Source organism: Gadus chalcogrammus, chromosome 9 (assembly GCF_026213295.1).
Source record: "Gadus chalcogrammus isolate NIFS_2021 chromosome 9, NIFS_Gcha_1.0, whole genome shotgun sequence".
NCBI lineage: Eukaryota > Metazoa > Chordata > Actinopteri > Gadiformes > Gadidae > Gadus > Gadus chalcogrammus.
The window spans coordinates 14,319,953-14,332,879 of record NC_079420.1 but is presented as its reverse complement, the minus strand read 5'-3'; the positions used below and the strand labels follow the sequence as shown (position 1 = coordinate 14,332,879).

The following is a 12,927-nucleotide window of genomic DNA, read 5'->3' as shown; positions in this document are numbered from 1 at the left end:
TCAGTAATTGAGAAGAGCAGAGCATGGTCTCTTTTTGCTCACATATGACAGATGGGGCATCATCGCTTCAAAGGAGAGCATTTGGAAAAGGAGGAGGGGGAGAGGGGGGGGGGGGGGGAGCAAAGGCTGAGGGTGCATGGTTTTGCAGCTAGCTAAAGAACACCGCACAGGTGACCACGATTTAGGGACAGTCGTCACGTAGTTTTGTAGTTGAGTACAAATAAAAAAAGGCCGATGCCATGCTACATTTAAATTGGCGTACTGAGTTTAAACGGAACAATGAACCCATCAACAGCGAGGCAAGCTGTATAAATAGGCACAACGTTATAGGCCTGCAGTTAGACACAGAAACTCCCAATAGGTTGTGTTTTTATAACAGACACCCGAATTAATACAGCACTAGAATAGGTGTTACAAAAACCCTAATCCATGTATGCTTCAAATAACTGAGTTAATTACCGGGACAACGGATTCAATCAAATTTGAGAATAATTTATGAAAACGAGAAGTCAGGATTAGTTGACCAGAAATGTGTGCACTGTGCACCGCTTTATTTAAAACGAAACGAATTATTGGTCATACGCATAGCCCTCCTCTGAGTTAAGACAACATGACATTATTTGGTTGATATGTATTGACAATAGGACAAACACCTTCCAACAGTAGAGATGACTTACTCTTAGCAAGAATCAGACAACGGGATGCAAAAACATGCGTGCCACTCCGAAACTCCGCTCGTATCATGAGCAAAAAATGCGACTTGTTTGAAACTTATTTACTTCCGCAAATAACCAAACTAAAAGAAACTGCTCTAAGAGTGAATCTTACCTGGGCAATGCGAGAAGTAGAGGACGCGGAGTTGTGACAGCCGGAGTTCAGTGACGAGTGATGAGCTGCATGACTGACTGCTGTACGTACGTATGTATGTGTATTTGTGTGCGTGAGTGTATGTGTGTGTGTGTGTGTGTGTGTGTGTGAGAGAGTGTTGAGTGTAGTCTCACGCTGCCCAGTCGTGTTCAGATTTCCGCTGTATTCCCTTCACTCAAGCTGCGGGCACGTCCGCGAGACGCAGGCAGTGGCTTGTTTTCTGCAATAATCCCAGTACAAACAAGCGCTAATGAAATTTTCCGACATTTAATTGGGATACTTGGGTGGTGATGTCCTAAAGCGAGATGTCTCCCTCATCTGGCCACAGGTGGAGAGTGAACTGACACCACGCGTGTTAAAGGGACATTAACCGCGCTTCGAAAGTCTCCGGTATTCTTTTTTTTTTTTACGATACATTTAAAGAACTTTGATGGGAAGTACATTTTAAAAGTGCGATCCTGGATGTTTTCCTAGTTTTTTGGAATTATAAATGTTCAATTACTGTGCTACTACATATTTTAATGTAAGCTGCTTACATTACCGTTATTTACGAGACGTAGGCTATTGCATGTGTGACCTTTGTGCAAATGTCATATTGAATGCTATGATGTATTAGTAAGCCTGCATGTAAAATGATGCTGAAGCTATAGGAGCGTATTCATTTCCGAATGCCAATGTACTGATCATTTAGTCAATCATAATTGAATCAACTGTAAACACATTCCACACATAAATGTAGCCTATTCAATGTAATGTAATAGTCGAAAGAACCTATACAAATATCCAAGGCAGGAATGACAGGTCCCAGACTTTTTCCAGACGATTTTCTGCAATTTATATTTCATTATTAAATAAATATACATATGCCTATATATAAATATAGATCACTGTAACATACAGCAAAGCACCAACAACTTTTAAACATGTTTGATTTAAACTTGAATTTGAAATTGACTCCACAGCCAGCACACTCATGGCCCAAAAATCCCAAAGAAAATACTTAATAGTAAACTAATTGCTCACCTGATGCACTTGTGCATCAGAGACGAAGAGTTAATGTCAAACGATAAGCCACTTCGGATTCATGTTTGTAGTTGGATTTATAACCTGGGTAAGGTGCAGTTTAACAAGTACACAACGTGGCTTATCCAGAAGCCTGAGATCAGGAGCCAAGAGTGACTCTCTCTGGCCCTTGCACCTGTCCGGACAACAATACCCGCTTGGATCCTTCATCGCACAGCACTTAAAATCCCCTCTAATCCCTGCATGTAGATTTTCTGTTGTGTTCCAGGCTATTACATCGTTCACATTCTAGGTGTCTTTGAAATCCAAATGGTTCTCCTGTTCCAGTACAGCCCTTCACATCTTTACACACATTAAGTCTACTGATTTGTGTCTCGACAACCCAATGCTACTAGGTTAAGCATTGGCTAATCTGTCTCGTGCTACCTGGATTTTCATATTGGAGGAATAATCCTTCTGAGGGAGGAGGTGGGGCGGGGGGAGGCCGTCACCTCAGGACAAGTTTCAAAGCTTCTTATCAGAGTTCGCACAAAAAAAACATAATAAAAAAGTGAAAAGATAGTCTTTTAACTTGGAAGCTGCAGCTTTAATTAAAGCTACTTTGAAGAGTGAAGTTGATCTACTTTTATGTGCTCCTTCGCATACCCATCATGCCAAATACAAAACACCTGTCAAGATTCTTGATTTAAAATATTGTCACGCAAAAAGAAACCGCACAGATTACCAAAATTCTTTATTTTCTTACTAACTTGAAAACAAGAAATATTTTTTCCAGATATAAAGCTGTTCACATCAGTGGACAATACATTCAATCGACATGTCACAAGGAATAATAAACATTGATCACACGATCCTGTGTAATAAATCCAAAAGGAAAACAATGAATCTTAAAGTTGCAAAGCTTCTTTTTTTTGCCTCAATATTGCAGACAACATAAGGGATCAAACGAAAAGCGGTTAAAACACTGACTTGTCACAACACATGTTAAGGCTCTGCCACAGGAGCGAATACCAACCAGGACAAGCACTAAGGCAAGGGGGACAAATGTTAAGTGCCATTATAATGCAGAAGCAGGTGAACTAAAACAAACAAACAAAAACATCTAAAATAATTGCCATACATGAGATGCCGATTTAAGCGTTTGCCATTAGGAGTACTACACAACCTCTCCCCCCCCCGGCCCAGCCCCCCAGAAAAAAACTAAGGGTGTTGACGAGCAAAGTATTGATCACCTCAACTTCCTCGTAACGCTTCACCTGTTCTGCCGCCCTGCTTTGAACTTTGAAACCCTCTTGGGGGGCTCGACAGGGGGGGCTGCGTCCGTGGTGCCCTCTTCCTGTTTCCTCTCCAGTATCGTCGGCAAAGCAGGTGGAGCGATGGTGAGGTGAGGAACAGCTGTGGGCATGGGATCCTTCTCCACCACTGTGCCTGAAAAAGCCTGGGGGGGAAAAAAGGGTTCTCTGTCACGGAACAGTCGAAAAATACAAATCAAGAAACTGGTGCGAGGGCCAAAGCCAGGACCGGGTCAGACCTCGAAGCGGCTCGGTGTGCGTGGAAGTGCCGTGGGGCTGTCGTCCTCCGCGTGGCCGTCGCTGGTGTCGCTGTGCGGCGCCTCGTCGTGGCTCACACCGCGGCCGACCAGCCGCCGCTCGTCAAAGTCGGCGGCGCTGCTCTCGCTGGTGTCGCTGCACACGCTGTTCTCCCGGCTGCGCGACTTCAGGATGGACTTCCTCGGGACGGGCTCCCCGTTCTTCACGTCCACAAACAGCCTGAAAAAGAAAGAAACGTATCAACCAGCTTACATCCACAGTAGAGTAGAGATACCCTGCTTGGTCAGAAATTATCTGGGAGCGGCCTAAAGCCTAGAGATGTACTCACACTTTGGTGGGCACAGACAACCTGATATAGATATTCTCAGATTCGGTTTCAGTCCGAAAAGCTGACCTGATCATCTACCGCTTACTTACAGCAGTGTTCTGGTTATTTATCAGGGAACGCTCCCAATTCTATCAACCTTCAACCGTTGCTTGAACCACTGTGGTACATTGAAGAGAAGTGTTTGAATGTAATTGGTGGGGCGTGTTCCCGTACCTGTAAATGTCCACTGGCGAGGTTATCTTGTGGAGCTCATGGTGAGAGTGGCCGTTGGTGCCGTTGTTCTTCTTCTTCCTCTTGGAGTGAGTGAGTGAGTGCTCTTTACGTTCGCTGAACTTCAGAGTTGTGTTCTTTCCGGTGCATATTCTCACCTGGGGGGGGGGGGGGGGGGGCAGAAACACTGATGGATATGAAGAAGATATTGCTACATACTTGATTTTTTCCGGTAGCTCAAAATACCATTAATTCAGATAATGAACCTCCATCGACAGACCTTTTTTGGCTCGACCGTGTGAGAGAAATAGATGGTGGGCAAGCAATCTTCTTCTTCTTCTTCTTCCTCCTGCTCGTCTTCGTCCTTGGTCGTGTCTCCGCCGGGTGCCGCCTGGCTGACGAGCTGACCGTTGGCAGGACCGCTGGTGGCCCAGCTAGTCTTTGGACCGGGCTCCTTCTCTGGCTGGCTGCAGTCTGCCTCCTTCTCCTCTTCAGAGGAAGAGGAGGAGGTGGTGGTGTCGTCTCCATTGGTGTCCCCGGGGTCAGACATTCTGCCCAACAACCAGAACCAGACAGATTATTCAACAATGATAAATATCCATCATCCATCATTATAAAAGGGCATATTGATATTGTATGTTTACAAAATAAACGCTACTGATTTTCCGCTTTTCTTATTAAAATGCCTTGAACGAAAAATCTACCTGAAGATTTTTTTTTTGATATTCTGAATAATGAGCTGCATGAGTTATCCCTTATGACTTGAGGGGAAACAAATTATAGTGTACCACTGCAGTTATCAGCAGTCTTAGTTGATTCCAGTTCTAGAAACATTCTGTGTGTTTACATGCACTTCAAAATTCAGTCACCCCCTTACGTTTATTTATTATTCATTTGGGGGATTTACATACTCATTATCTCGCATACATGGCCACCAAGGTAACCAGGTTACGAAAGCTAGGAAGGGTTGGGGTTCAGTGATGCGCACCAAATCCAAATAATAACTTGACATAATCAATCCGTGATAGGTCAAAGGTTTTTGACTAATAATATTCTGTTGAACTACATCCTTGAGCTGATATGTAACATTGAATACACTGATGACAGAATGACTGCATTCAACACAATATGGTGAGTACGCGTGTACATGCATAGCTCATTTAGATATTTTTCAGATCCCTATTGCAGCACCTTTTATTTTTATCTTAGAGCCCTTATTTCTAGAACGAAAGACCTTTCCTTGTCGCAAACCAAACTGCTTAGAATAACCAAGAGCATAAAAGCGGAACCACTTCCCTGAACAGGCACGTGTCCTCTCGGCTCTCACCCCTGACCAATTAAAGCCAATGGCCAAATGGTTGTGATTATGTCAGTATTGAGGATGCTGTATTGGGGATGCAAAAACCAACTCAAAGCTGTTTTTTGTAGTGTATGTGTATGCATGTATGTGTATGTACCGGTCCTCTTCGTCCTGCAGCTCCTCCAGCTTCTCTAGTTGGTCCAGCCTGGCCCAGAGCTCTTTCTCAGAGAGTATCTTGCAGTATTCTTCATCGGCCTCTACTCCATTGCCCTCCTCTTCTACCTCCTCCAAATCCAACACTGTATCCAACTTTGGCTTAGAGTTGGGTTTATGGGCTACCCTCTGCTTTCCTGTAAATAGTGAAAAATGATTCTTAAAAATATGCAGGAAATATACCCTATGCATGATGACGCTACTCGATTCTAGATGTGATCCAATATGACCAAGGGGACCTCATTTTGTAGCAGTGTAATTTGCAAGTATTTCAGTCTTTGGTTCTATCTACATAAAGAAAAAGGAAAGGGAAATTACCTTTGGTGACAACCGTTTCTCTGCTGCGAACCTCTTCTCGGATGTCCACGTAGCTTCCTTTGTTCTGAAGGAAAGGCCGGTTAGTAGGTCAGTGCTTGGCTTTATATGTCATGTGGAATCTATTTTAGGTGGGTATAAAAACCCACCGATAGTTCTTTGAGATCCTCTGTGAACCCAACTCTGGCTTCAAAATTCTTCCTAGTCTTGAGCAAGTCGTCGAGTTCACCCTTCACGTCTGTGAAGGGTGTAAGCAAACACACAAAAACACGGGCATCAGAGCTTGCATTCAAAGTTTCTGTTTCGTAAATCAAGTGGTCCAAATGCTAATGAAAAGAAAAAGATGAACCACTTTCTGCCCTTTAATTTACATCTTCATACTGTAGGGCAGATGTGGGCTTTGAATATTTCCTGCCAACATACAACTCCGGATCATTACATCTTAACAACAATTAAGGCCTCTATTACTAATGGCAGTGGCACCCCTCCTGCCCTGTTTCTATGGCAATGGCGAGCCTCTCTAGTCTGTGTGTGGACTATGCACAGAGGAAAGGTCAAACGCTGAAGGCCTGACAAGTCAGCCGAGCCCTGACACATCTCGGCCAGCTCTGTTTGATTTGCAGCACTTAGGTTTTAATAGTGGGGTGGGCCGGGTCAGAGAGAAAAAAGAGGAGAAGAGAAAGAGGGGGAGGGAGGGGAGGCCGTGGCAGCACATTCATGCTTCACTTAACGCGCTAATAATGTTCATATTAAAAAATCCTTACTTAGGCTCATTTGACTTCATATGAGCTTTTGAAGCCCGGAATGATTGGCCGCCACAGGGAGCATTGTGTGCAGTACAGCAGCGCGTTTATGAAATATGTTGCATGTTTTAGAAGCTACCCATCCATTTCCTTCGTCTCTGGGCTCGGCTGAAACTACCAGCAGAAGCCATATATGTATAAATATATAATATATAATGATAAATAACATGGAATTCTCAAGGTGACAGACTTAAATCAACATTATCCCAATTGATTGGTCTACTAAAATCATTCAATGTTAAATGAAAAAAGTATGTGCCGGATGATGGTACCTGCCTCTTTTAAGGCAAGTTAAAGTGCTTTTAACAAACTGTATTTTTTGTTCTGTTTTGATAAATAGCGTTTTGAGTTTGCAAAGCATTCTGTAAGCTTCTCAGTGTCCACACATCCAATTCTTCCATAAATAAACATGCAAACCCCCTTCTAGCTTTGAGATGTCAGTGCCCTCTGCTGGTCAAGGAATGGCAGTATTGAGCAACATAACATTAAGACCGAACTTATGGAGCCCGAACTCAATACAATTTGCACAGCTCTGAACAGCTCTCAATCATACAAATACACTTGACTGATGGGATGCTTTGATCTTTCTCAGCCTCACATGAAAGATGCTTTGGATAAAATCATCTGCTTAATAAATGCAAATGGTTTGCAAATTTTTTACATTGTAGATTCAATTGAATTCATATTGTGGCAGGCTATATTCCAATATTCAATATTCCAAAACAAACTCACATTTCACCCTGTGATCAACGATTTTCTGAGCCTGCTTGGCAGAGCATTTGGCAAACCAGTTGTCACCAAGCAACACCGTCACCTCATTGGTGTGGACCAGTTTCCCCGGCATGAAGGCCAGCGGCCCAAAGGGAACCTGTTGTAGTGGATAATAAAACAAAGTTTAGGAGAAATCAACATCTACAAGAACAAACCTCTAATTAGTAAGGCATAAGCCACCGAACTTTCTTGAGAATACAGCGCTAGAGAATGATCATTTTCAAAAGCGAGGCAAAAAATAATAATTTGAGCGTGTCTGTGTGTACAACGTATGATCCTAATGCCGAGTGTTTATTTTGCATTGTGATCATCAAAGATGATTGGCCTTACCATGACATCATAGGACAGGTGGTCTGGAAGGGTACGCAGTCGGTCGTCCAGGGCCTCATAATCCCCTGATACCTTCTTCCTGTTGGGACATTGTTGTGAGTTTTTTACCATTATTTGTAACTTAAAAAAATCCCAATTACTTTCATTGTGGAATCACACTTTTTTGGCCGTAAACTTGTTTATTGTTGAAGTCCTTCAAGGATTTTGGGAAATACAACGTTTAACTTATATCAGAAAAATCTGTCAAAACGTTAAAGAATTAGACAAACTATATGCTGGATTACTTGCAAGGTAGCACATTGTGAGAATGTTGCTCAGTTGAACAGTCTAGTGGTCTGTCAGTTGAAGCTACTGATAGCCTATCCTGAGCAGGGAGCTCTGTTTGTTCGACCACATGAATTGGCAGGGAAATTCAACCCAAAGGTCAGAATGTGAAATAAGCAAAAATGTCTGGTAAGAACCCTCTTCTTAAGCGGTCTGAGGGAATGCATTCACATCATTATAGATTTCACACAGACACTTTATTATTTTCTTGCATATCTCTATTATGTGGAAAAGACTCACCAGTGCAGAATTTGCTCATCACAGCCTTTCACAACCTGTGGATGGAAAATATTTATAAATCGATCCATCCTAAATCAGTCAAGTACACTCTAATTCCGATTAAATTGTCCAGGGAACATGTAGCGGAATAACATACGTGGTCATATTGTGACTCTTGAACAAGGTGAAAAAGGAGTTTTATTCAGAGTACGTACCTTTAATACATCTAGGATGCGTATAACGTATGTTACAGTAACCAGTTACACAAACCTTTCAGGGCTGCACCGTACCGTGTTATCTTATGCGATTGGCGGGTAACGTCAAAAACTATGACCGCAAGCGTTTGACCAGAGATGGCGCTATGCATTATGCTGATTTAGACGTTCCATTACACACTTTGAAAGTTAAAGTTGGGTTGGATAGTAATAGGGTGGATAGGGGGCGGGGCATCGTCGCTTGGTAGAGGTTACATAAAAAATACAGTGTAAACAGAAGAGCATGAGCGAATCTACAATCTCCACATCATCCCCAAAACCTTCATTTTGATAGTGTTATTGCACATATATTGTCACAAAGAGAACTATTGTTCTTGATATTATTAAGCTAGGGGGCGGGTCTGTGCTTTAAACAACATGGTTTCCAGTCAGCTACATAAACATGACCTAGACATGTGACTGCAGGAAAGGAAGCTTCTCGAAAACGTGCAACCGTCTCAGGACGACTCACCCGATCCAATGGGAGTCTAATGCACAGCGTCCGGTAAATACACATACAAATAATAACAATTAAGAAACAGTCGTCCAAAGTCCACAAAGTCGTGCATTTCGTACACCGAAACCGACTTACAAAAACGCTTGCTGCTCCACCGCGTGCCTACGAGCATGGAAACTGAGTTTGCTGACTGCAGAAGTGCACAGCAATCTTATTGAAACTAATTTACCTGTTCATGTTCCTCTCGAAGCCTATCAACTCTCACTTGAGGATCTATATTCCTTTTACTTTTGTCAGCCATTGTCGTCCCACGCGTAGTGTGCATCAAATGAAAATGAAAGGATATTGCTCCAAAACAATCCTCAAGGGTTGTGAGTCCTAAAGAAGTGTTTATGAATGCAATCACAGATATTCCTGAGACCCGTTCTTGTCGTATTCATCAAGGGGGCAGTGCTGATTATCCACAATTTTAGAAGTGCTATCATTTCACACTCTCATTTCAGGATTTTCGTACGACCACAAAAACATCCACAGAAAGGTATTACATCCGACGGTCGTCACTGATCCTGCGCCATGTTTCTATGCTTGTACCCCGATGTACTCTGGGTAAATGATATATATAACTTTATTTAAAATCGGACAGGTTTTGATTACAAATTATTAGAAATTACAGTTTTATACAAATAACATCTCAATAAAATCGTCGGTATTGATAGTATCAAGTGTAATAGTCGCTTACACTTTTGATTTATGCAATTCTGACAAACACATCTCCCATCGAGCATTGCGACCATGCGCGAGATCAGACATCGGATAATAAAGGTGAATCTCTCAAGAGTTTTGCAATAAAAAGACAACAAACCGGCTGTGCATGAACATACCCTTATCCAGTAGGTGAACCTAGCATGTCTCTTTTTGAATACATCCGAGTTTTAAAGTGTATAGAGAGGTCGTTTGCACATCTGTTTTACAAACGCTGATGATCGATTTGCCGAACTGAAACCGAAAATGTAATTATTCTTGAAAATGACTGAATAAAAGCTCTATATGTTGATCGAGGACGTTTGGTTTTATCTACAGACTTTTTGGACTCTGATCTATGAATTAAAGCAAAGGATGTGTCTTTACTATAAATTAGCAAAAATCAATGTCGACGGGACAAATTACATGTACTTTTCATATGATTTTACAGAATGGCTCCAATCAACGATGTCATGAAGCTCTGTTGTGAGTTGTCTGCCAATCAGCAAATAAAGACCACAGTAAAGGGCTCAATGAAAGGTTCCGCTGCAGCCGGGGGTCTTGCCTTTGCTGGTGGGATGCTCGGAGGTCCCCTTGGTATTGCTGTAGGTATGTAGAGCCTTCTTTAAAAAGCTTGTCCAGTATAAATGGGGCTTTATTTACTTTGTATTATTCAACATGGAAACAAAGTTGGGATTGCCTGCTAGTTGGAGGGTTAAGATTGAACAAGTGTTGATTATTGTCAGCAGTTAAGATTAATTTACTTATATTAAAATTGTAAAAACATTTCCATGCTTTTCCTTCCATGAAAGGTGGTGCTGTTGGTGGCCTCCTGGGGTGTTGGATGACGAGTGGACAGTTCAAACCACTGCCCCAGATTATTATGGAACTGGCTCCCCAGCAGCAACAGAGACTGTACGAAGATGTCCTGGCTATCCTTGGCAACATGCAGTGGACAGACCTAGCCCAGCTAACTGCACTAGTGATGGGCAACTCCACCATGAAGCAGCAGGTTACTGCAGCCCTGCTTGGCTACATCACCAAGGAGCTTCAAGCTGAGGTTCATTATGTAGACTAGACCCTGGGAGATTGTAGGATATTATTTATGATAGGAAAGAAAGAAAATCCAATCAAAAGGTTGTGGTGTGTTTGGTTCTTTTTAATTGTTTGAGGTTTGACAGATGCACTCTTAAGTTATGCTGTGGAAAGTGTCAAAGTTAACTGGATGGATCAAATTGATTCCTAAGAGATATCCGCAAGGCAGCTATATTGCGATTTGTTTATGCTGGTGGTAGGGTCACATCTTTGGCCTTCAGGTTAATAAACCAAATTTTTGAATTATGTATTCTTTATACACAATAAAAAAATAAAAATGGGAATTTCCTGTGGTATCAAACAAAATATTAAATATTTCTCATCGTAACCTGCCAATGTGTCAAACATATTGGTAGGTTGTCAATGTATGTATATTGGTTCCAATTGCAATGCCCGTAATTCCCTGCATTCTCTGGGTCCAATCCGGCAGAGTACTATATTGTATTACCTGTAGTTTACTGAGTACTAGAGGTAATACATAGTACTCAGTACTTCACTGTTATACCTTAAATTATTCGCACTATAATATCTAGTTTCATGAGCATACACTTTCTGTCCTAGCCACTAACAAGACTTGTTAATGGATGATTTCCCCAACATTTACGTTAAGCAATGAGGTCACCCCTAATATTTACACATTTAAATGGCCATAAAAATATGCTTTATGCAAACAAGGAGTATTTGAGTCAAACTACATATTTGCAGTTCTTTGACACCATGAGTAAAAAAAAATAAGACCGACTAAACCTTGCGGTAGCATAAATATACTTTTATTAAGGTATATTGGCTGTTTATCCCACCTCAGTTTCCAAGACAGACCCATTTATATACACACATAAGGAATGAAGCAGTTAGGGGTCTAACCTAACCCACAACAACCGTGTCTTCGTCAACAAATTCATAAAATGGCACCTCCAGATTAAGAGGGGCAGGGCCCTTCCTAATTCTTCCAGATGCATCGTAGTGGGAGCCGTGGCAAGGACAGTAGTAGCCTCCATAGTCTCCTGCGTTGGCAATGGGCACACACCCCAGATGGGTGCACACACCAAGGACAATGACCCATTTGGGGTTTTGCACCCGATCCTTGTCGTGCTGGGGGTCACGCAGCTCTCCCAGGTTCACACCCTCCTCTGTAGCAATCTCCTTCTCCGTGCGGTGGCGTACAAACAGGGGTTTTCCTCTCCACTTGAAGGTCATATTCCTGCCCTCGGGAATATCAGCCAACTTGACTTCGATTTTGGACAAAGCCAAGACATCAGCAGAAGCACTCATAGATGACACAAACTGGCTGACAACCGTTTTGGCAGCATAGACGGTCACCACAGTAGTTGCCCCGGTGACTAGGTAGGAGAACACCTTTCTTGCTTCGCTACTGTCCTGAGAGGACTTATTGGGGTCCTGTACTTCGGGACGTCGGTAGTCTGAGAAGTCAGGAACCTTGATGTCCGTGTGGGCGAGGCGGATTCCAGTAGCGCCTATGAATTCAGAACGGAAATAAAATTGTGAAGATAAAAGTGGATCTCGAACAGGCCTAATGATGTGGTTAACACGGCTGATTAGGTGGGGCTAAATCACTATCCACAACCTGACAATAAAACCATAAACAACGATTACGTGGCCAGAAATATAAAATTGTTTGAAATTCGACTTAGACAAGCAATATAAACTGAACATAAAGCACTACGTCACTAACATGACATAACCCTCTCAACGTGTAGATTAAATAATTACAAAACAATATATTATATAACTAGAAATAGAGAATATACATTCGATTTCGAGACGAAACCCAGCACAGGACACACTGAAATAGTTAGCTTGCCGCGACCTTACCATTAGCACTAGCCGCGGGGACGAAATCCTTGACAAGTCGAGAAAACACCGAAGCATTAACCGTGGGTTTTGTGAATTGCAGGCAAGTCCCGATAGCGCTGCGACGAGCAGCGATTGACATCATTTTGAACAAAATAGTTATCGGTTTTTAACCGAGGACACGCCGACCTTACTAGCGCTTGCTACGAGCGGCTCCCAGAAGCGAACGGTGTGTGTCGCTCTTTCTGTGGTCCTACTGGATACATGATACTCGTTACAGGTTCCATAACACGCCCGAAAACAATACATAAGCAG

The 12,927-nt window shown here is 42.5% G+C and overlaps 3 protein-coding genes across 6 annotated transcripts; 1 reads left to right on the top strand and 2 right to left on the bottom strand.

The window, feature by feature from the left end:
* Nucleotides 1–2,372: 2,372 nt before the first annotated feature.
* Nucleotides 2,373–9,570, bottom strand: uri1 (URI1 prefoldin like chaperone). Its single transcript, XM_056598244.1, has 11 exons — nt 9,194–9,570; nt 8,275–8,309; nt 7,711–7,789; nt 7,342–7,477; nt 5,956–6,044; nt 5,810–5,873; nt 5,436–5,628; nt 4,259–4,529; nt 3,982–4,136; nt 3,422–3,659; nt 2,373–3,328 (listed from the first exon to the last, which is right to left on the bottom strand). Exons 1-11 carry the CDS (start codon nt 9,287–9,289, stop codon nt 3,143–3,145), a joined length of 1,542 nt encoding a protein of 513 aa, XP_056454219.1. The 5' UTR covers nt 9,290–9,570; the 3' UTR covers nt 2,373–3,142.
* zgc:112052 (protein C19orf12 homolog) lies at nt 8,941–11,637 on the top strand. 4 transcript variants are annotated; one of them, XM_056598251.1, is made up of 3 exons: nt 8,941–9,012; nt 10,157–10,314; nt 10,518–11,637. In XM_056598251.1, exons 1-3 carry the CDS (start codon nt 8,999–9,001, stop codon nt 10,781–10,783), a joined length of 438 nt encoding a protein of 145 aa, XP_056454226.1. In that variant the 5' UTR covers nt 8,941–8,998; the 3' UTR covers nt 10,784–11,637. The 4 variants fall into 4 exon arrangements, with proteins under 4 accessions (XP_056454226.1, XP_056454228.1, XP_056454227.1 ...); XM_056598253.1 differs by lacking the exon at nt 8,941–9,012 and adding an exon at nt 9,620–9,786; XM_056598252.1 differs by lacking the exon at nt 8,941–9,012 and adding an exon at nt 9,622–9,854 and having other exon boundaries at nt 10,518–11,635.
* LOC130388750 (cytochrome b-c1 complex subunit Rieske, mitochondrial) lies at nt 10,839–12,889 on the bottom strand. Its single transcript, XM_056598249.1, has 2 exons — nt 12,634–12,889; nt 10,839–12,275 (listed from the first exon to the last, which is right to left on the bottom strand). Exons 1-2 carry the CDS (start codon nt 12,755–12,757, stop codon nt 11,665–11,667), a joined length of 735 nt encoding a protein of 244 aa, XP_056454224.1. The 5' UTR covers nt 12,758–12,889; the 3' UTR covers nt 10,839–11,664.
* Between the last annotated feature and the right edge of the window lie 38 nt (nt 12,890–12,927).

Bases quoted from the DNA above. Each gene is read 5' to 3' on its own strand.
- zgc:112052 (XM_056598251.1), top strand. The intron at 10,315-10,517 runs GTATGTAGAGCC...CTTCCATGAAAG, and splicing joins TCCCCTTGGTATTGCTGTAG to GTGGTGCTGTTGGTGGCCTC.
- uri1 (XM_056598244.1), bottom strand. From the start codon at position 9,289: ATGCACACTACGCGTGGGACGACAATGGCTGACAAAAGTAAAAGGAAT. The intron at 4,530-5,435 runs GTACATACACAT...GTTGTTGGGCAG, and splicing joins CTGCAGGACGAAGAGGACCG to AATGTCTGACCCCGGGGACA. The intron at 3,329-3,421 runs GTCTGACCCGGT...TTTCCCCCCCAG, and splicing joins GCACACCGAGCCGCTTCGAG to GCTTTTTCAGGCACAGTGGT.
- LOC130388750 (XM_056598249.1), bottom strand. From the start codon at position 12,757: ATGATGTCAATCGCTGCTCGTCGCAGCGCTATCGGGACTTGCCTGCAA. The intron at 12,276-12,633 runs GTAAGGTCGCGG...CTGAATTCATAG, and splicing joins CCCCGCGGCTAGTGCTAATG to GCGCTACTGGAATCCGCCTC.